Source organism: Brassica rapa, chromosome A01 (genome assembly GCF_000309985.2).
Source record: "Brassica rapa cultivar Chiifu-401-42 chromosome A01, CAAS_Brap_v3.01, whole genome shotgun sequence".
NCBI classification, from domain to species: domain Eukaryota; kingdom Viridiplantae; phylum Streptophyta; class Magnoliopsida; order Brassicales; family Brassicaceae; genus Brassica; species Brassica rapa.
Genome location: NC_024795.2, coordinates 3,982,554 through 4,004,709, shown reverse-complemented (window position 1 = coordinate 4,004,709; position 22,156 = coordinate 3,982,554). Strand labels below are relative to the sequence as shown.

Genomic DNA, 22,156 nt, shown 5'->3' with positions numbered 1-22,156 from the left:
ATTGTTGACCAATAAAAAAATAATATCATTTTGATTACGAGTAATAATTAGGGCAAATCTCCAAAATAGCACATTTCTAAGTTTATATCACAAAAATAGCACTCAAAAACTAAAATGACCAAAATAACATTTTATCTTTTGAAAAATTTAGATTTTTTTTATTTTTCAAAATTTGAAATCTTATCCCAAAACCTCACTTCTCAACTCTAAACCCTAAAACCTAAACTCTAAACCCTAAACCTTAAATTCTAAACTCTAAACCCCACCCCTTGAGTGCTATTTTTATGACTTTTGACCTTGAGTGCTAGTTTGGGAACAAAAACTTGATTTAGTGCTATTTTTGTCTTTTTCTCTAATAATTATTCCGGCGGAATTTAATCGTTATAAATAGGGGAATCGAGGACAAGAAGAAAGCTAACGTGGCAGTTAAGGAAATAATGATGAAGCTATAACAAAGGCGAGACGTGGGCTAATTGAAATTTTAATTTCGAAAAAAATTGAGAGGTTCGGCTGAGAATGCGTCTATGTAATTAAGCGGTTGAGAATATCATTGTTGCCGAGTTTCTTTATCTCTCCCCTATTTATCTGAAGGACAAAGTCCCCACGCTGCACATAACATAAGATAACGCATAGAGAAAACAAAGAAGAAAAGAAGAAGATGTCGTGGCAAACTTACGTTGATGAGCATTTGATGTGTGATGTCGGAGACGGCCAGGGTCATCACCTTACTGCCGCCGCAATCGTTGGTCATGACGGTAGCGTTTGGGCTCAGAGCGCTAACTTCCCCCAGGTAATATGATTTTATTATTGTCATTGTGTACGTAGACTAACATTTGATCTTTGTTTTATTTAGAATTTTAGATCATGGATCCTTGTTCATGTTACATTAGATCAGTCTCTAATCTTGTTTGTATAAGCACATTTTCTTGTGTATAGGCTTTTCTTTTATAGTCTTTTTTTCTCGATCGATCCGAAGACATACTTCTACGTTATGGATCTAATTGCAAATAATGAAGTTTTGGTATAAAGGAGATTTCCATTTCCTAAAATGAAATGAAATTCCACAAGAAAGTTTTTTTTTGCCAAAAGGGTTTATTCCACGAGAAGTTCATTTTAAGATAAACATGTTTCCGCTTTGGTATCAAACCAAGCATGTTTCACTGGCTACATATACATTGTACTTTTTGTTTATATGTTTAAGAAAATGATGAATGGACTCTCATCGTGATATACCTTACTCTTGTATCGTTTATGATGATAGTTCAAGGCACAAGAGTTCACTGGTATTATGAAAGATTTCGATGAACCGGGTCACTTAGCCCCCACAGGGTTATTTCTAGCAGGAGCCAAGTACATGGTCATCCAAGGCGAGCCTGGAGCTGTAATCCGTGGCAAGAAGGTAATCTAACCCATCGATTAACTTCACCATCTGACATATTATCCATACATACATGTATATGCATGATCAAAGAAGATTATATACTTTGTTGGTTTGATTCGATAGGGAGCTGGAGGCATAACCATAAAGAAAACAGGACAATCATGTGTGTTTGGGATATACGAAGAGCCCGTGACACCAGGACAGTGCAATATGGTCGTTGAGAGGTTGGGTGATTACCTCCTCGAACAGGATCTCTAAGCCCCCATCTCATCAAACCTACTACAATGTTCCACCTTCCACATTTTTTATGCAAACTAATATATATATGATTTTATTTCTGGATTCTTTCTAAGAAGGTGAAGCCTAATTTAGAGTCTGATGGTTTTCCTTTTTCTTTTTACTTGATTTTATCAGATTTATTTTATTTTGCTTTTGTTAACCATGTGAAATAATTTGTCTATCTGTTATTCTCTCTTGACTTTTGACGAATTGCATTTTATGTCATTAGTGTTGACATATTAAGAAAATAATATATGGTTTGACAACAACTAATATTAAATAGTTTGCGTGTTTGCACCTTAATGTGCAGCTCACAAAACTACAAATAGACGTAGCATAGAGCTTTTGAAAATGTTATATTTGATTACAAAACTATGAAAAACATATCAACCAATGTTATTATATTAACTCTGGTTAACATCTATTTTTCTTATGAAACATTCGAGAATCACCAAGAAAAAGCTAGATATATCTTGAGTGATCAAACTCCTTGTGATAAAAACTTGTGGTAGCTTCATTGTTGATTGAGGGCCTTATCCTCATCATAAAGAAAATATTCACATATCATATTGCATTTTTCAACAAAGTTAAGGAAATAATGCAAATGATGTAGCACTCATTATTTTGCTATTCATTTATTACTATCTTATTAACAAATTATACTATAAGATGTTAAGTTTTTTTTTTAATATTGATTGGTTAATAAACAATAGATATAGAACAATGAAAGAATAAAAAATAAAAAATAGTTTACTTAAAAATAAACTAAAATAAGTAAATATAAAGGAAAATATAAAGAATTCTGGGAGAAAATTACATACTATTATTCGTCCAAAAAATGTCTTTACGGTTGCTTTTACTGAGTGAAGTCAGGACTGGCGGTTATGTTGCATCTTTGGAAGGAAAACCCGTGACCTCGGCGTTATAATGTTGCTCTGTCCTACAAGCGGTCTACGCGCTTCTATCTGGCAATTCTTGAACACTGCTGTTGCATTTCCGCAAATAAAATCGACTGTCTCCGTGATTTGACATTCCCTTTAAAATTGCTGATACTTGTGTGCATAAAGAGTATCCTGATATGCATCAATGCGGCAACGGTAGAAGACTGCTCTATCAGAGCTCACTCATTATTTAAGGAAATAATGCAAATGATGTAGCACTCATTATTTTGCTTTTCATTTATTACTATCTTATTAACAAATAATACTATAAGATGTTAAGTTTTTTTTTTAATATTGATTGGTTAATAAACAATAGATATAGAATAATGAAAAAAATAAAAAATAAAAAATAAAAAAATAGTTTACTTAAAAATAAACTAAAATAAGTAAATATAAAGGAAAATATGAGCAAATTCTTGTCGAGATTATCGAGCTAAGCAGGAACGTCCTTGTCGACCACCATCTTCAGTTTGGGGGTTGATGATGGAGAACAATTTCGCCCTCAGAATCCATGAAAGAGAGGAGGAGGCGAGATGGAAAGACTAGGCAATAACTGTGCAATTTATTTGTCAAACTGTTAAGAATAATAAAAAAAATTACTTCACATGTTTGCATTAACTTCATTAGTTATTTGTACAATTGCTAAGAATTTTGGGAAAAAATTACATACTATTATTCGTCCAAAAAATGTCTTTATGGTTGCTTTTACGAAGTGAAGGTTATGTTGTATCTTTGGAAGGAAAACTCCGTGACCTCGGTTGCTCTGTCCTACAAACGGTCTATGCGCCTCTATCTGGCAATTCTGGAACACTGCAGTTGCATGTCCGCAAATAAAATCACTGGGACTCCCAGTGATTTGACATTTTCTGTAAAATTGCTGATACTTATGTGCATAAAAAGTATCCTGATATACATCAATGTGGCAACGGTAGAAGACTGCTCTATCAGATCTCACTCTAAGAGCCACAGCCTGCCCCTTCTTTGGCCCAACCGTGTTCCGTATGCAAATTTCTGGAGCAACAAACCCTTCTCCACTAACCTATAATTAAATCAATAATATCATTAGGTTTCAAAAGTATAAAGAACTATAAAAATAGAAAGAAATAAAAACATTTCGATATATAAAAAAAATGGATGTTAGAAACAAAAACATTTCACTTCTATGTCATCGTCAATTTTTAGTCTCGTTTTATTAGAAGTGATGTTTTATTAATATCAACTCATGTCATCATCAATTTTTAGTCTCGTTTTATTAGAAGTGATGTTAATAAATACATATTTGTATCACTTTCGTTAACTAACGCTAATGAAATGAGTTCGTAGCGGTTAAATAACTGATGCATCTACTATGTTTATTTTTTTAATTAATAAATTGAGAGGATATATATCCTTTAGTAAGATTTTGTAGATCTAACTGAACTGTAAAAGAATTTTCTTTTCTTGTGATGTTGAGAAGATAAGTGAATCTAACAACTAATTTTACATGTATATTTATAGATCGTGGCTGATATCTCTTTTCGATACAAAAACGCATCATCATTCTTTTGCTATCAATCTACGGCCCTGAAACGGGCCCGGCCCAGTCATAAAATATAAAAATAATAACATATGCTGTCTATTCTATGCCGTTGACATTTGCGTCATGGTTCTAGCTTTGAGTTTTGTTGATCAGTTCAACAGTTATAAATATTTGAACAAATGCAAAATACGTAGTTATAAAGAAATCTTCTTCTTCTTCTTTTTTTTTTTTTTTTGCAAACAAAACCTTCTTATATAGTATTGGAAAACAAAAATAATTAAAAGGTTAAGTTGGCAACAAAATTAAAAGGTTATTGTCGGCAAATCATTCCCATCCCACCTGTCTTTATTTTGTTCTAACAGCTCATCGAGATGTGGAATCTGATTTTCTTTCTTTTTACAATGGAAATAGAATGTATTATTGACATATAAACGAAATTGTTCTGATATTCTTTCTTCTCATACACAACACTAAATGTCTTAAGAATCTCAAATTATCAATTGAATTTTTAAGAGATTATTTCTTTGTTTCTAATAAAAATAAAAGTGGTCTTGATAAAAATCTATTGACTTATGGAAATGAGAATATTAAATTGTAAAGGATGGACATAAATAATGGAATATTATTGTGTATGGCATACAATACAAGAGCATATCCACCCTTTAACCAATGATGATGTCCATACTTTGACATATTCGCTATGGTTTTATGAATTAAAATCAAGTATTATTTATTTACGTAAAATTAATTCATAATCATTCTTTTTCAACAGCAAAAAGAAAAACAAGCAGTGATTCCTTTTAGAAAACAATCGAACATTTTCACATATATCACTAGACATTTGATCAAATAATTGTGTTCTTGGTTACATATGAAATATGTCTTTATTGATCAGACAGTATGACATGAACATGCGAGAAATTATATGCTTTTCACTTTCTTGGAAAACAAAACTTTATTAATAATGTAGTCTAATAAACGAGATTTGATGTTACATATAAAGCATTTTTCCATTATCACGTTAAAAATTATCTATCAAATTAGTTATGTTCACACATTATTTATGTAAATGTCTCTAAATTCCAGCAAAAGATCCTGAATCCATTTCAAATAACAGTTATAAATCAAATTTTAGACAATGAATTAAAAGGGAGATAGCTAGCTTACAATTACAAAGATGGGATAAAAATAAAGAAAATTCTGAATTTAATTTTATAAACATTTCATTAATTTTAGTATTTTGAATTCAGAATAAATTAAAAAACTTGTTTTATTTTTATATTTTATTTAAGAGGATTTTATTGGGATGCCTAAAATCGTGTTATTTAATTCAAGTTGAAGCTTTCATTGTGTCCACGAACAAAAGCTCAGAAGAAGAGAAAACAGAGAGAGAGAGAGAAGAAAACAATCTAAGCCGTCGGAGAAGAAGCAAAGAAAAGAAAAGATGTCGTGGCAATCATACGTCGATGACCATCTCATGTGCGATGTGGAAGGCAACCACCTCACATCCGCCGCCATCCTCGGCCAAGACGGCAGTGTCTGGGCCCAAAGCACCAACTTCCCTCAGGTTCATTCTCTTCTTCTTAGATCAGCTATCTTTTGGTTCGTGATCGGATCTGATGACTTGGATCTGCTATACGAATCAAATTTTTACTTGATCAGATGATAAAGGATTCACCTTTGAATGATTTTGACTTTGATTAGTATATTGTAAAAAACCATGCAAAGGATCTGGTGTTTTAGTACTATGATCATTGAAAGCTTTTGTCTTCTTGGTTTATGTTTTTAGTTAAAGCCTGCTGAGATAGAGGGAATCAAGAAAGACTTTGAGGAGCCTGGGCACCTTGCACCGACCGGTCTATTTCTCGGCGGAGAGAAGTACATGGTTGTCCAAGGTGAAGGAGGAGCTGTCATCCGAGGCAAAAAGGTATCATCTTTCGATATAACAAACAAGACCCTTTTCATGATATCGGAGCTTCATGTTATGATCATCTTTTGTAGGGACCTGGTGGAGTTACTATCAAGAAGACTAATCAAGCCTTTGTCTTTGGCATCTACGATGAGCCAATGACTGGAGGTCAATGCAACTTGGTTGTGGAGAGGCTCGGCGATTACCTTATCGAGTCTGATCTCTAAGTTCACACTTTCAAGAAGTGCTTCAAACCAATTTGAATTCAAGGTTCTTCTTTACTAAAGAAACACTCTTCTGCCGCCCTGTATTATGATTTTGATTGTTGTTGTGCATCAAACAAACCTAAACTATACTCTTGAAAAGATCTAAGAAACAATCACATTTTGTGTTTTGTTTCGAGTCTCTACTTCATCTTATGATGGCTTTAATATTGTTTCTCTTGTGTTTGTATTTCTTAATGTATCTCTGGTTTTCAGTTTGAATAATGAAATAACATTCTGTTTGGTATACAATTCGAGTTTGTGATTAGGCACAGGTTCTCTTAGTCTGTGATTTGAAATGATTACATCTGAACCACACAGATACATCACCAAGGTAGTCTTTTCCAGTTCAGAGGTTTAAGAAACTACTGGTACAAAAGTTGTGTTAAATAACGGTTTAGTTCACCTCAAAACTTAACAGAAAATAAGAAAACAATGCATGCTGTCACCAAAGACTCAAACTAACTACAAATAATGGCAACAAAACAGAGACTGCAACGGAAACCACCATTTGTCTGTATCCGTCACTGCTTGAAGAAGGTGAAGCCATGGGGGAATCAATGGCAGTTATGTTGCCCGTGATATTACCCGCCATTGTTCTGTTCATTCTGCGCAAATAACAACATCACATCAGCTTGTATTCTAACCACAAGACTGAGAGATAACAGAGAGTGAGAGAGAGCTCACCCATCAGTAGATGGAGCAATCATGTACAGACAGTTACCATAACCTGCAATTGCATGAGAACTCAAGTAAGACTACAATGACTTCGCATTAACTCTTTAAGTGTATGAATCCAAAACACTTACTAGGGTCCTTGTCAACTTCAACACTGACTCCTCCAAAGCTGCAATCTGAGCTGTTCGCTCCACTCTGCTGGTAATAAGTATTGAACGCATAAGACGCATGTGAGAGAACAGTGTCTGGCTCAAAGCAAGGTTGGTCTGGTTGAACAGCAGAACAATCAACACTCCCAGGACCGCAAGCCCAGTCCAATGCAGTCTGCAGCTCCGTCACTGAAGCTTGCGATGAAGCAACACACCATTTCCTAGCTCCTCCTCCTCCTCCTCCAATGATCACAGTTGAGTTACCAGGACTTGAGCTTGGACCAGGACTCGTTGTACTTGAATTCGATGGAGAGACAGGGACACTGCTCTCCCCAGTGAAGTCTAACGCGTAAACACTCGTACCATTCGCATAGAACATCCCCCAGTTTCTCTCAGACTCTATCCCAGGCTTCCTGTTCTCGTTAAACAACGAGAACAAGTACACATCAATCTCCTCCCCAGGCTTAGCAGGAGTACCTGGATCGCCAACCACATGGCGTATGAGATTAGTATTGTAAGCCAGTGCATTATCAGGAGTAGCAGCCGTCTCCTTAGGCGATCCTCTACTCGGCCACCCGGACTCAGTAACCATAACCTTAACGGTCTTGAAGTTCATAGCCGTCAAGGCGAAGTAGATAGCGTCAAGCTGAGCATCAAACATGTTGGAGTAAAGCAAACCAGTAGCAGAATCAACAACCTGGGAAGAAGACTCGAACAAAGCGTACTCAAGCTGAACCTTCTCGGAAGAGTCTCTATAAGCGTAGTAGGGATACAAGTCGATCATAAAGGGAGACTCGTTCTCAACCAAGAACTCAAGCATCGGTTTCAAGAACGGTAAGTGCTTCTTGCTGAAGGTAGCTGAGGAAGGAGGGAAGGAGCGTGACAAGACAGCGAGGGAATGCGAGCTCGAGATCTTGATCTTTTTATCCAAACCGGACTTCTTCAGAGCCGTGTGGATGTTGCGCATTGCGGGTAAGAGGAGACCAGTGGCGTTGTCTGGAGCTTCGGTTACTTCGAGACCGACGGAGATGGAAGTGATCTTGGTGGTTGGGTAGTAAGGAAGGATGTTGTTGTGTAGCCACGTGTCGACGTTGGATTGGAACTGAGCGAATGCGAGTAGGTCGGCGTTGGGGACGCCGATCATGAGCTCGATGCCCGTGTTCGCAAAGGCTTTGAGGACGTCTATGTTGGCGTCGTAGATTCGGACGAACTTGATGTTGAGGTGTTGGATTAGTTCTGATACTTTGTTAGGAGTTGGGAGGTTGTCTGCGTTACGTCCGTAACAGATTCCTATCTTGCTTGCCGCCCCACCAAAATCTACAACAATTAAAAAAAAAAAGACAATCTAAAATGTCGGTTGCTGACATTTAAAGTAGTTCAAAGCTAACAGATTCGAGATTTTTCAGACAAGAACAGAGATTAACTTAGAACACATAGAAAAGCATCGGACTTTGAGATCGAGAAGTCGAAATAATGTGACCCAGAAGAGAGAATCAGATGTAAATGCAGACCCACAAGAGGAAATGATTTAAGACATACCGAGAAAGGCAAGTATGGAGAGACAAATCCAGAGGATTAGCTTCAGTCTTTCACTCATTTTCGTTCTGAGGTACAAATCGAGTGAAGTGTTCTTCTTCTCTTACTTGTGCTCAGAAAATGTAACGGCTCACACACTCTCAAGAACACCTGTTGGCCTTAAGTAGGGAGCACAGAGAGAAGGGACATCACCTCCAATGCCCAATCTCCTCCTCAATCAATCTCCTATGCACCATAAAATATACTATACCCATCAAGCATTAATGAATATGTGAAAAGACCAAAAGGACATATTTTAATTGGAACCAAGAATGTCCCAAACCAAAATCGGCATCCAACATAACTCGGGTTTGGTCGGATCTGAATTGGATTGGTCTGTAAAAAAAATTAAAAGTGGTTCTTATGTTTGTTGGTTTGGTCTAAAAAAAAAGAAAAAAGTGAATCCCGATTCTCCCCGAGCTCCCCTCCCCCCAGACCACCCAACCTACAGCTCCTCCTGCAGCTCCTCCTCCACTCTCCCCCTCCTCCACTCCTCCTCCACTCCTCCTCCACTCCTCTCTCTCTCAGCTTCTCGAACGCTGCCGGTAAGTTATGCTCTGTTCGAGCATTATTTCGGAAGTAGGTTTTGGGGGTTTTAATAGATTTGTAATTGTGACAAGTTTTGTTTAGTTTCGGGGTAAATTTCGGTATAATGAATTTCGGTAGGTGAATTGGAGTTGAGGGATAGGGATAAACCCTAGATTATTCAATTGTTCTTGATAAATTGTAGTAAAACTGAATAACTGGGTACAACTGGTAGAATTAGGAAAACAGGAAAAATTCGAATAACTGGTAAAACTGTAGCAGGATAATAGTAGGGGAAATTGTAGTGAGTTTCTTTTGTTTGGTTCCTTTTGGCAGGACACAATGAGCAATCACGTCAGAGATATACCTGGTAGTCCGAAAGAGAGCTACAAGATGTTGTATAGCTATTTGTACATGTTAGAGCAAGTGAATCCGGGGACAAAAACCTGTTTGAAATTGGATGATAGAAGTAAATTTGAGTACCTTTTCATAGCTTTGGGAGCTTGCATTGAAGGGTTTGCAGTTATGAGGAAGGTGATAGCTGTGGAGGGGATACGTCTGAAGAACGGTGGTGTTTTAGTTTTCGCGAAAGCTCAGGATCCTAATGGTCAGAGTTATCCACTTGCGTTTGCAGTAGTAGATGGTGAGAATCTTGCTAGTTGGACTTGGTTTTTCGAGATGCTTAAAAGTGTTATACCAGACTCTTCTGAACTGGTTTTCATTAGTACTCTTCATCAGAGCTTGATTTTCGCCATAGGAAACGTATTTCCACAGGCTCACCATGGTCATTGTTTATGGCATTTGAAGGAAAAGGTGAAATTACATGCTTGTAACGTCAACAAGAATATAGTCGGGCAAAAACTTATGGAGTTGGGCAGATATTACACGGTTGATGACTTCAATTCTGCTTACGACTCATTTAAGATAAGATGTCCAGCTGCGTACAAGTATGTGGAGGAATGTGGTATTGAAAAGGACAAATGGGCAAGGGTTTTTTTCCCACGTGATAGGTACAACTTGGATACAAGCAACACTCTGGGATCAATGAAGAACGTGTTTAAAGAGGCAACAAGGTGGGCCTTAATACCAATGCTGGATTGTATCATTAGGAAATTCTCTGATTGGTTCACTCAACGGAAGGATGTTGTTTCTAGATCAATGAATACAAGACTGGTGCCTCGGGTTGAGAACTACTTGCACGATCTATGGGCTGTTGCACATAAGTTACCTGTGCGGGAACTTGATAGTTACGAGCTTAAGTACGAGATCACTGACACTGCAGGAAAGGTGTTTTGGGCGACCTTGGTTGGAAAAACTTGTACTTGCAAGGTGTGGGACTATGAAAAGTTCCCTTGTCTGCATGGACTGGCAGCTTATATCTATTTCGCTAGGAATGTTGATGGCAGGCGCCTTGATATCCATGAGTTGTGCTCAAAATACTACTGGACGGAAATGTGGCATTTGGCGTATTCCAGAACACTTAATGTTGTGCCCGACATGGCTTCTTGGAATGTACCAGATCAGATCAAGGAGGTGAAGATCATACCTCCATATCGCATCAAGCGGCAAGGAAGGAAAAGAGTTTAAATTTGGATGAATTTGGAGTAATGCATATTTCGAGTAATGCATTTGGGTACTTGATTTTGTGGCTCTTGAACTTTGTTTCATTTCGTGTTGTATCGTGTTGTATGACTTGGAAAACTGCGTAAACTTGAAATCTACTTTGTTTTGTAATGACATTAGTATTATCTATATCAAAACTCGAATCTCATAGTTTTTTCTCTATCAAAACCTGAATATCATTGTTTTATATTTGTTTTCGCAACTCTAACATATATTTATAATAAAACTCGGTTATCAATTTCTGAAATTTAGGAAAAAAACTCTCATGTATCCCTTACGAGACCTTGTAATTCCAATAACACTTTGTTGGCCAAAGACATCTTACAAACGAAACTTTCGAGTTATATCTATTCGCTAAATATAATTGCACGGAACTATATATATAACAATTTAAACTAGTAATATTGAAGGTAAAACTAGATAACCAATTTTAATAGATTAGTAACACTAAATAAATTAGAAACCGACAAAAATATAACTATGACCAAAGTTGGGAATACTAGTATCTTGGGTATAACTATGAACAAATTTTTTTTGGGCAATTATCTCAACCACACAAATTTACTCCCCTCCCAAAGCCTTTCAAGTACTTTCAGTTTGACTTTTTATCCCTTTTTCATCTCTCCCTCTCTCTTTCTCTCTATTTCTCCCCCCATTTCCTCTTCCCCCCCTCTCTCCCGTGTCTCTCTCCCTCTCTATTTTGAGAATCGAATTCTCTTCCCCCCTCGCCGAGCAAGTGAGATGGAAAAAGTGAAGATGGAAGTGGGTTCGGGTTCGGGTTCGTCTTTATCGCAAAGGAGCCGCCGCCGATTTTCTTGTCTGAGGTTGTGTCACTGTGGCTTGCCGGCGAAAATAAGGCAAGCTTGGACTGAGAAAAATCCTGGTCGACACTTTTATGGCTGTCCGCGTTTTAAGGTATGAATATATGATGGAATCTGGATATAATGGAATCTGAATTTGAATTGGGTTTGAATTTTGACCTTATTGCAGCTTGGAAATGAATGCAATTACTTCTCTTGGTTCGATGAAGAGGTTGGTACAGAATGGCAAAGGAGAGCATTGCTTCAAGCCCGTGATGAAATCCAGGAGAAGGATAAAGTGATTGAGCAATTACAGAAGACCATTTCTGAAATGAAAAGTCACTTGGAGAAGAAGAAGACAGGGAAGGGCGGGGGCGGGAATGACGAAAATGAAGAAGATGACATTGTTAGGAAGTTTGAAGAATTGTATGCTTAGTTTAAGTGTGGTGTTGAAGAATTAGTTTTCCTAGTATTTCTAGTTTTCCTAGTTTTCATTAAGTTCTACAAGTTCTCCTAGTTGTCCTAGTTTTCATTAAGTTATCCTACTTTTCTTAGTTTTCCTTAAGAGGCACATTCAAAAAATAATCATAAGAACTTCCATGATAACAAGATTGCAACATCCATGATAACAAGAACAAGTTCCATCCAACATACCTAATAAGTCAATAGGTTTCCAACATCCACACAACAACAAAATAATGGGTCCAACTTCCCACAAAATACATAACCGAGTTTACAAAATACATAACCGAGTTCTTCACTCCCTGCTTCCTTGCCCTTCATCCATAGCTTTCTTCATAAACGCCTCAAACGGAACCACCATCCTTTCCTCAAACTTGTCCATTGTCTTCTTAACTCTCTTTAGCTGAGTGCCAAACATTTTCACTTGTTTGATCAACTCCTCCATCATCTTCTTCTGGCTTGCGCCTCCTTCCTCTCCACCTTCTTCGTCATCCTGATCTTCGTCGACAGCCTCTTGTGCATTTGGATCACGCGCAGCAACGTCTACATCATACATCTCTTCAAAAAAGACTGAATGTCCTTCCGCAAGACGCTTTATCCAACTGTCAACAGAAATATCATCGACATCAACGTCGTCCTCCTCTTCAGTCATCTCTTCCAAAAGAGCTACTTCTTCTTCTGTCTTGGTAGGAAGGATGCTGTGGATATCCCGTGACTGATACCAAAAAATTAAAACCAAAAAATAATCTTATGTTAGTATAATGCTACAACATTTTCAAAGTTTGTAGGGGAAGAAACATACCGTTATTTTGTCCAGTTTGTCCAGTTCCCGATTCAATTTTGAAAGTGAAAACCCTTTCATCCCTGCTGATTTAAAGACTGATCTGCACATCCTAGGACAGTCTACATCGACGTCTTCAACCTCTTTTCTGAACTTCAATCCCAACTTGGGAATTGCCTCAAAAGCAAGCAACTACATACCAATCATGTACAAACACTTAACACAATAAAATTAACAAATGATAAGGTGATTATCTTCAATTGCTTACCTCCAGTGGCAGACAGAAACCTGGAAGTGGCCATAAAGTCTTCTCTCTAACCCGGCCTCCAAAATGATCTATGGTGTGCGATATCTCCTTAACCATGTAATCAAACGAGTACCTCCCCCATGGAAAGTTTTCGCAGAACTCGAGATCGTCCACAGCTCTTTGGAAGAATTCCAAAACATCTCTGGCGCCTTTTCCTACTTTCGTTTGCGCACAGATAACACTTCCTAAAAAGAACAAAACCATCATCTTCAGCCGGTCTCTGTGTTCTCCCATAGCCAACAGCTTCGCTTTGACATCCTCAAGCCTTATTGATTCTCCCTTCTTGAAATGGCGCTTCACGAACTTTCTATCACCAAACTCCTTATACCCAAGTGGATAGTTGCGGCAGCTAAGACCTGAGATCAAAGCGTGTTCTCTCAGGCCATAGCGGATGGGAACACCATTCACAATGAACCACACTTCCTTCCTCTTCGAGCTATCCACTGTCCGCAATAGCAACATCCACATTCCTTGGACCATGTGGTTTGAGTCTTTCTCCAGGTGGAACACGTGACAGAATTGTGGATGCTTCTCAAACCACTTCCTCTCAGTATCACTCATCGGCGGTTCCAGATTGTCAAATGTAACCATAACGTCTTTGACGAAACATTTGGTCGCTAGCTTTATTTGTTTCTTGTACTCCGACTCATAGAAGTACATCCTCAACGGTTTGATTGCCTCGGTTGCCTCTAATTCCTGCAAGTAACATTGTGTTCTACATCAGTTATGCAAGTACTAAAACATAGTTCTCCTAAGTTATCCGAGCCTTTCCTAGTATATCTAGTTAAACCCTATTCAAGTTCCACACTTATTACCTCTTCTCCTTGCCCGAGAACCCCTTCACCATCACCATCAACATTTCCTAATTCCGCTTCCAATGGGGGTTCTCCTTGTTCTTGATTTTCATTTTCATTTTGACCTCTGTTCTCTTCGGGAGTCCCGTTCTCTTCTTCTCCGGTGTCTTCCTCCTCTTGGATTTTTTCTTCATCTTTGTTCTCTACTTCTTCATCGCTATTTCCTTCTTCCTCTTCATCTTTGTCTCCATTTTCGTCTTTCTCTTCTTGAGATTCATCGCTATTTCCTTCTTCCTCTTCATCTTTGTCTCCATTTTCGTCTTTCTCTTCTTGAGATTCATCGCTATTTTCTTCTTCCTCTTCATCTTCGTCTCCATTTTCTTCTTCCCTTTCTTTCTCCTTCTCCGATTCTTCTTTCTCTTTCTCCCGATCTTCTACATCCTTAGCCGGTTCTTCTACTTCATTCTCCTCCGCAACTCCCACGGTTCCAACAAAATCAACCGCCGGTGATTCCTCATCCGTCGTTTTTCTCTTCTTGGAACTCTTCTTCGGTTTGTTCTTCTTCGAGTTCTTCGAGGTCCCGCTCTTTTGCGGAGGAGGAGCCGTTGGAGGAGGCCTATCCTTTCTCTTACCCAGCCTAGTTTCAACCATGATTCACACGTTTTCGGTGAATAATCGAAGGGAAATCGAAGGAATCGAAGGGGAGTGGGATGTTCTAGGGTTACGTTTTCGAATTTGGGGGAAACCGTTGAGAGAGAGGGGATCCCGAGAGAGAGGGGAAATGGAAATAAAGGGGAGACTTGGTTTAAATCGAAATTGAGTGGTTATTTGGATTCGGGTTCGAGATGGTTAAAATCGAGATTGGATCGGAGGGTTTAAGTTGGATTGGGAACGGTTAAGTCTAATTTATGATCTTTGGTTCGTATTTCAATTCGATTCGGTTTTCTCTCCGGTTAAACTTGGTAAAACCCGTAAATAGTTTACCTTCCTTAGGGTTAACTGTAAATTCCAGCAATTTGCCATTTTATATTTTTTCCTTTTTGTTTCATGTCCTTCAAAGATTGACCGATAAGGAGGGTGGGCATTGGAGGTGATGTCCCCAGAGAGAAAGAGGTGTTGGTCTGTATAAAGTGTTCGTCGTGCTTTCTCTATCAGAGTTCGGATTCCAGCTGATAATATAAAATTGGGTTCATAGAAAGGTCTCGATTCCGTGAATTAAGCTCGCATGTTTGCCCTCCTCTCTCTCTCTCTTCTCTCTGTTTTGACTGTTGTAGATTTACTGCTTCCGACAAGAAATTCTTTTTTTTTCTAGTAATAATGAATTAAAATTAAAATTAAAACGAAAATAGTGTAAAAAGCATATGTTGGTTAACGGATTCCAGTGCAAAGAGTACAAATCACTCTGCGATAAAGTGGTCTTACAGACCATAGTGCTCTGTTTTTTTGTTTTCATTTAACGGCCCGGGCACCACTCGATGCAAAAATTGCATATTACCAAAATAAATTGCAATTCAAACTATGTGAAGATATAATTGATTCAGTATTATTCATTTCTGGACTGAAGCATTCATATTTTATATTTTTTGCCATAATGTATGATGTTTTTGACGGTTTTTATGTTTCAAAATATAAAATCAATATTTTTATGTTCATTTCAGTTAAAACAGTTCAATCAATTATATTTACATTTTATGATTAATTTAATTATTTTAGTTAAAAACTTTCATTACATATTATACAGAAAAATAAATTATACATTACGAAACAAATGTAGTTTACATAACCTTTTTACTCGGTTTAGGTGTGCTACATAGCTATGTGCCGCCTATAACATTTTTTGGTTTTTCCTTTATTAAATTTCCTTTTTTGTAAGGTGTTAGTTTTCTAAAAAAATAAGTTAAATTATGTGTATTTTTCCTTAAAAAAATAAATTTGCTATTTTATATTTTACACGTGTGTTATTTTGCTATCCCTAAAAAATTAAGACAAACGGAAGGACAATTTGTAGTTTGCTATTGATAATTCAGAATTCTTCCTCCACCAATTGCTTCCACGCCAAATTCAGCCGACCATGATCCCCAAAGAATCTAGACCAAAGCAGAAAAGCAATAAGACCAAGGCTCAATCGTTCTCGTCACTACCAGATGAAATCGTAGAGAACATTCTTGCACGTATCTCAAACTGGAATTACCCTAATCTCTCTCTGGTCTCCGAGAGATTCCGCTCTATCATCTCTTCTCCTGAGCTCTACACAACGCGGTCTCGCATCGAAACCACCGAACCATGCCTCTATTTCTGCTTAGAAGACTCTCCCAATATCTCATCTCCTAAATGGTTTAGTCTTCGGATGAAACCTGCTAATGAAACCCTAAAAGACGACTATGATATTCTTGGAGACTATTCGTTGGTTCCGGTACCGTCTAGTCCCCATACTCATCAAGTAGACTATTCTCCTACCATAGTTGTTGGTTCGGAAATATATTTAATCGGTGGACCCTCCAAAGGACCGCCGTCTTCCCTTGTCCGTATCCTTGATTGTCGGAGTCACACGTGGCTTGATGGTCCTAGCATGTCTGTGCCACGTGCGGGTGCGTCTGCTTATTATATTCATGGGAAAATATATGTAATGGAAAGATGCAGGAAGGACGATGACAACTGGATGGAAGTATTGGACATAAAGACACAGACTTGGAGTCCCTTGCTGAGCCATGGAGCTACTGAGTTTCGAATTCGCAGCGGCTGGTTTATAATCAAACTGTTTAGAGGAAATATTTACGTAATTGGTAGTAAGAACTATGTTTATGACCGGAACAAAGATACGTGGGAAGTTGTGAAAACGCACGATTTGAGATTCAGATGTATACTTGCAGCAGATGGGTGTGTGATTAAGAATGTTACATATAGGTATACAAGCGATGGTTCTCTCGTACGGTTTAGTTACAATAGGAGAGGGTGGGTAAGAGTCAAGGGCTGGGATTTGGAACTGTTGCGTACGCATAGAAGATATAAGTTTTCAGGGTAGTGTGTGCTTAGTATACGTAACCACGGTGGGAAACTTTTAGTCATGTGGTCTCCCAGGTTTGAGGAAAACAACGAAAAATCAGAAAGCAGAATTTGGTGCGCAAAAATCGCGTTAGAAGGGAGTAGAAATGGGGTTTGGGGTAGAGTGGAGTGGGTTAATGAAGTGCTTACTGTCACCAGGTCGTATAAGTTCTTGAGTTGTGTAGTCAGTTGGATTTGATTTGAGGATTCTTGAAAGATGGTATTTGTTCTGTCTCTCATGATAATAGTTTGAGATCTATAATGTTATTTAACTTATATTTTATATGAATCATTATTTTCACAATATAAAGTTGAAATGATTTTTAAAAATTTATCTTATATCAACATTGATAGTTCAAAATTATTGATGCAGCTACGCGTATGGTCGAGTGGTGGTGAATTGATTAATTGAGAAAGGAGTATCGATGCATGGACTCTTTATGTCCTAACTCAATTTTCACACAGTCGGGTCTCTCGAACCATTCGGAAGCATGTTGAACCTTGGACTCCTCAGTTTAATCTAAGATAAGGCTTTCTCGATGAACATGTCCGTCCCAATTCGGCGATAGCTCATCATGTAAATTACTTTCATGGTCTTCTTGACGGTTCTCATGATCTACTTCGAGTATTAACCTAACCTTGAGTAGGGTCTTGTGATGCAACGAGAAAGTTTATGAAACGCTACAAGACGTGATCGCAAATTAGAATCAAATTAATATTTTCTTACTCGGTTTAGTTGTGCTACGACGATAGACAAGGCTTTCTTGATGAACATGTCCAATTCAGCATTAGTTCTGAAAAATCATTTTAATGGTCTTCTTGATCGTCTTCGTGATCTACTTCGAGTATTAACCTTTCGCATAAGTCGTGTGAGGCAGCGTGAAAGTTTATAAAATCATAGTTGCAAAGCTGAGGAATCAAGTACACGAAACTTTCAGTTGAAAATCTCCTATCCTGAAACTCCTATACATTGTTTCAATCTGATGGTAAAAGAATATAATAGATAGATTGTGACCATCTAATCTCTAAGCATTTTGATGGTTTAACTCTAGTTACACGGTAAATTGCGATTAGACAAACTCTCAAGTCAATTGATGCAATGCTGTCAATTTATTCAAAGTCGTCATGTTAATAATGTCAGAACGTAGAGGAACTCGAATGACTTTTAAAATTTTATTTTTATTTTTATGGGGTATTCAATATAAAAACAACCACAAGAATAAAACAAGCCGAGTAGATATTGATGATAAGATGCAAAGTTATATTATTAATAAGGAAAATTCTCACATCTATTATATATGAATTTTAAAAATATTTTAAATATTTTATTCATAACTGGTTAGCAAAAAATAGAAATAAGAATTACTTATTTATATTTTAATATTTCATAAATAAGTTCTTAATTATCACAATTTTCACTATTTGATTTTTGTTAGAAAAGTCTTTAGGTTTTTACTTTTCTAAGAGCATAATTAACGGACACTGTTCTTAGGCACAAATTTTTAGGTGTTTTTTTATTGTTATTTTTTTTTTATTTTGGTTTAAAACAAAATAAAATAAAATAAAATCGAACCAATTTCAGGCCGCCACGTATCGGTGAGGCCTACGCACAGTCTAAAACCCAAATTAAAGTCGTCTCCTACTGGTAGAAAAGGTAACTCTTGATTATAAAGTGAGACCCACTTATTTTTAAATAATTTTTTTTAAAAGACAACAATAAGAGTTGCCCTTAAAGGTGCTCTAAGAGCATCCACAACCATGATCCTTAGTTAAAGTCCTTAAAAAATAAATTATGATAAAATTATGTGGGGCCCACGATTTTTAGGTTTCTATGTAAATTGGTGCTCCTCAATTTCTTAGCTAAAGATCAATTTTGTGGAATCTCTTAACTATCTGCGGGTCCCACTGACATGTAATGGTCCATGATTGGTTATATATATATATTTTTTTAAATCCAAAAAAATAAAAAAATAGTTAAAAAAAAATAGAAAAACATTTTTTTTAAGGATTTTAATGAGAGTCCAGGGTTGTGGATGCTCTAAAGACCTAAACGTGTTGAGTAAATCAATCCTAGCTATATTTATCATATCTACTCTCCATAGCCTACTACAACATCGGCCGATCATGATCTCCGAAGAAGGTGAGCCAACCCAAAAGAAGAAGACGTTTCCTGAGCCACCGTCATCGTTTTCGTCACTTCCACATGAAATCACTGAGAACATTCTTGCTCATGTCTCTAGATGGAATTATCCATGTCTCTCTCTCGTGTGAAAGAGCTTCCGCTCTCTCTTATCTTCTATGGAAATTTACAAGACGCGATCACAAATCGGAGTGAATGAAACATGCGTCTATATCTGCTTAGAGCTGCCTGGTCAACGATGTGAGAGCTGGTTTAGTCCGTGGACAAAATCTAATAAAAAACGAACCGAACGGATAGGCGCGAAGACTAGGTTTAAGGGGGATTCAAGTGGAAACTCGGTTGTTCCGACACCTTTCTCGTCTTCCCATACTCCTCCCTTACCTTGTGATTACATTCAAACAGTTGGTTCAGAAATCTACTTAATCGGGGGACCCTACAGGGAGCCGTCTTCCTCTGTTCGGATCCTTGATTGTAAGAGTCACACTTGGCGTGATGGCCCTAACATGACCGTGGCAAGGGACAGTGCGTGTACAGCTTTATTTGATGAGAAAGTATATGTAATGGGAGGTTGCGATGTTGACGCCTGTTATGCCAATTTGATTGAGGTATTTGACATAAAGACTCAGACTTGGACTGCCTTGCCGGGTCCTGGCTCTGATGAGGATGACAAGTTACTTTATGACTATCGTGCTCTAATTAATGTGTTTGAAGGAAAAATTTACTTGGAGGCAGACGAAAAGGACTACACTTATGATCCGAAAGATGGTACGTGGAAACTTGTAAGAGATAAATCGAGTTTCCTTTCCGACTCCGTTATGTATTGGTGTGAGGTGGAGAATGTGTTATACTGTTGCACTGACTTGGGGTACTTAATGTGGTCGACCACTGAGATTGAGGGTAGAGAGTGGATAGAGATCAAAGGCTTGGATGAATTGCGTGAGGATTTGAAATTTGGGAAGGAGTTTGAAATAGTTAACTACGGTGGGAAGCTTTTAGTTATGTGGCATCTATATTCCGATCTTTGCATGAGAAACAAGATATGGTATGCAAAGATTTGTTTAGAATCAAGATGCAATGGACGTGAGGTGTGGGGTAAGGTGGAGTGTGTCGATATGCTTACCTTTCCTGTTGAAACATATGAAAGCTTTTATTGTTTAACTGCTTCGGTTTGATGTCTGGTATGAGTTTGTGTTACAAGTTAAGTGAGCATGAAGTTTTGAAGTTTCTTTTTGGAGAACAAAACATGTTATTTTTTGCTAATTGATTATTGTTAGAATAACAGGCATTATTTTTCTAAAAACCTAAACGTGTTTAGTAAACCCTAGCTCTATTTATCACATCTCCTCTCCACAGCCTCTAATACAACTTCGGCCGATCATGATCTCCCAAGAAGTTGACTCAACCGAAAAGAAGACAATTCCTGCGCCACCGTCAATATCGTTCTCGTCACTTCCACATGAAATCGCAGAGAACATTCTTGCCCGTGTCTCCAGATGGAAATATCCACGTCTTTCTCTCGTCTCCAAGAGCTTCCGCTCTCTCTTATCTTCTATGGAAATCTACAAGACGCGATCTCAAATCGGAGTCCAAAAAACATGCGTCTATATCTGCTTAGAGCTGCCTAATCAATGTGCGAGCTGGTTTAGTCTGTGGACGAAATCAAATATAAAACAAACCAAACGGAGAGGGAAGATTAGGTTTAAGAGAGATTCAAGTGGAAACTCGGTTGTTCCATCACCTTTCTCTTCTTCCCATTCTCCTCCCTTACCTTATAATTGCCCTCAAACAGTTGGTTCGGAAATCTACATAATCGGTGGACCCGACAAGAAGCCGTCTTCCTCTGTTCGGATCCTTGATTGTAAGAGTCACACTTGGCATGATGGCCCTAACATGACCGTGGCTAGAGAGTGTGCGTCTACACTTTTACTCGGTGAGAAAATATATGTACTGGGAGGTTGCAATATTGACGTCTACTCTACCAACTTGTTTGAGGTATTTGACATAAGGACTCAGTCTTGGACAGCCTTGACTGGTCCACGCTCCGGTGAGGACGACGAGGTAAGCCATACATGTTGCTCTATAGTTAATGTGTTTGAAGGAAAAATTTATGTGGCGGAAAATTTAAAGGACTACGCTTACGAGCCAAAACATGGTACGTGGAAACTTGTAAGAGAGAAATCTCGTTTCCTTTCCCGCTCCTTTAAAGTTATGTTTTGGTGTGAGATGGAGAATGTATTATACCTTTGCACTGACTTGGGGTACTTATTGTGGTATGGGTCTGAGATTGAGGATAGAGAGTGGAGAGAGATCAAGGGACTGGATAAATTGCGTAAGCATTTAAAAACTGGGATGGGCGTTGAAATGGTTAACTATGGTGGGATGCTCTTAGTTATGTGGCATTCATATCCCTATCATTGCATAAGAAACAAGATTTGGTATGCAAAGATTTGTTTAGAATCAAGATGCAGTGGACGTGAGATGTGGGGTAAGGTTGAATGTGTCGATGTGCTTACCTTTCCTGTTGAATAATTTGCATGCTTTTATTGTTTTACTGCTTCGGTTTGAGATGATGGTATGAGTTTGCGTTACGTGTTACAAGTCAAGTGAGCATCATCATAAGCTTAAACTATTATATGTATTACTATTTGTGTTTTCACGTTAATTGACATCAGTGCCGGCTTTGCACAGAGCCCCAATTGTTTTTGTTAAATTTTTTTAATAGTTTAGGGTCCTTAAATTTTGATTTTATACAAAAAGTCCTAAATTTTTGATTTGTACAGCAAGAGAGGACCCTAAAATTTTTGATTCTGCACAGGGCCTACATATGCTTTGAGCCGAGCCTGATTGACATTAACTGGTGACCATTATAAATACATTAGGAATGAATAAGGAAAAAATGTATGGAAATAAAATTATAGAAAAATTATTCCTTATCAATTTTGGGAAAAAAAATAAATTTGTTATATATTCCTCTAGAATAAAAGAAAT

General features: G+C 37.7%; 8 protein-coding genes across 9 annotated transcripts; 6 read left to right on the top strand and 2 right to left on the bottom strand.

Annotated features, from left to right (window-relative positions):
• The first annotated feature begins 266 nt into the window (after positions 1–266).
• Positions 267–4,948, top strand: LOC103853687 (profilin-3). Its single transcript, XM_009130598.3, has 3 exons — positions 267–790; positions 1,262–1,399; positions 1,505–4,948. Exons 1-3 carry the CDS (start codon positions 659–661, stop codon positions 1,637–1,639), a joined length of 405 nt encoding a protein of 134 aa, XP_009128846.1. The 5' UTR covers positions 267–658; the 3' UTR covers positions 1,640–4,948.
• Positions 1,270–21,830, top strand: LOC103855115 (F-box/kelch-repeat protein At5g39560-like). The gene is made up of 3 exons (XM_009132069.2): positions 1,270–1,275; positions 19,192–19,214; positions 20,544–21,830. Exon 3 carries the CDS (start codon positions 20,546–20,548, stop codon positions 21,695–21,697), a length of 1,152 nt encoding a protein of 383 aa, XP_009130317.1. The 5' UTR covers positions 1,270–1,275; positions 19,192–19,214; positions 20,544–20,545; the 3' UTR covers positions 21,698–21,830.
• LOC103853676 (profilin-1) lies at positions 5,425–6,555 on the top strand. The gene is made up of 3 exons (XM_009130589.2): positions 5,425–5,687; positions 5,910–6,047; positions 6,122–6,555. Exons 1-3 carry the CDS (start codon positions 5,565–5,567, stop codon positions 6,254–6,256), a joined length of 396 nt encoding a protein of 131 aa, XP_009128837.1. The 5' UTR covers positions 5,425–5,564; the 3' UTR covers positions 6,257–6,555.
• On the bottom strand, positions 6,582–17,678 carry LOC103853667 (glucan endo-1,3-beta-glucosidase 12). Of its 2 annotated transcripts, XM_033272477.1 has the most exons (6): positions 17,667–17,678; positions 15,103–15,107; positions 8,659–8,820; positions 7,102–8,436; positions 6,980–7,022; positions 6,582–6,900 (listed from the first exon to the last, which is right to left on the bottom strand). In XM_033272477.1, the coding sequence occupies exons 3-6, from the start codon at positions 8,714–8,716 to the stop codon at positions 6,738–6,740; spliced, it is 1,599 nt and encodes a 532-aa protein (XP_033128368.1). In that variant the 5' UTR covers positions 8,717–8,820; positions 15,103–15,107; positions 17,667–17,678; the 3' UTR covers positions 6,582–6,737. The 2 variants fall into 2 exon arrangements, with proteins under 2 accessions (XP_033128368.1, XP_009128829.2); XM_009130581.3 differs by lacking the exon at positions 17,667–17,678 and having other exon boundaries at positions 8,659–8,837; positions 15,096–15,297.
• On the top strand, positions 8,844–12,300 carry LOC103855139. The gene is made up of 2 exons (XM_009132098.3): positions 8,844–9,239; positions 9,556–12,300. Exons 1-2 carry the CDS (start codon positions 8,967–8,969, stop codon positions 10,804–10,806), a joined length of 1,524 nt encoding a protein of 507 aa, XP_009130346.2. The 5' UTR covers positions 8,844–8,966; the 3' UTR covers positions 10,807–12,300.
• On the bottom strand, positions 12,225–15,080 carry LOC117125845 (uncharacterized protein At3g43530-like). The gene is made up of 4 exons (XM_033272473.1): positions 14,008–15,080; positions 13,154–13,888; positions 12,907–13,077; positions 12,225–12,819 (listed from the first exon to the last, which is right to left on the bottom strand). Exons 1-4 carry the CDS (start codon positions 14,635–14,637, stop codon positions 12,400–12,402), a joined length of 1,956 nt encoding a protein of 651 aa, XP_033128364.1. The 5' UTR covers positions 14,638–15,080; the 3' UTR covers positions 12,225–12,399.
• On the top strand, positions 15,548–17,292 carry LOC103853648 (F-box/kelch-repeat protein At5g39560). The gene has a single exon (XM_033272514.1). It carries the CDS (start codon positions 16,058–16,060, stop codon positions 17,006–17,008), a length of 951 nt encoding a protein of 316 aa, XP_033128405.1. The 5' UTR covers positions 15,548–16,057; the 3' UTR covers positions 17,009–17,292.
• Positions 19,327–20,340, top strand: LOC103855120 (F-box/kelch-repeat protein At5g39560-like). Its single transcript, XM_018657157.1, has one exon. It carries the CDS (start codon positions 19,327–19,329, stop codon positions 20,338–20,340), a length of 1,014 nt encoding a protein of 337 aa, XP_018512673.1.
• Positions 21,831–22,156: the final 326 nt, after the last annotated feature.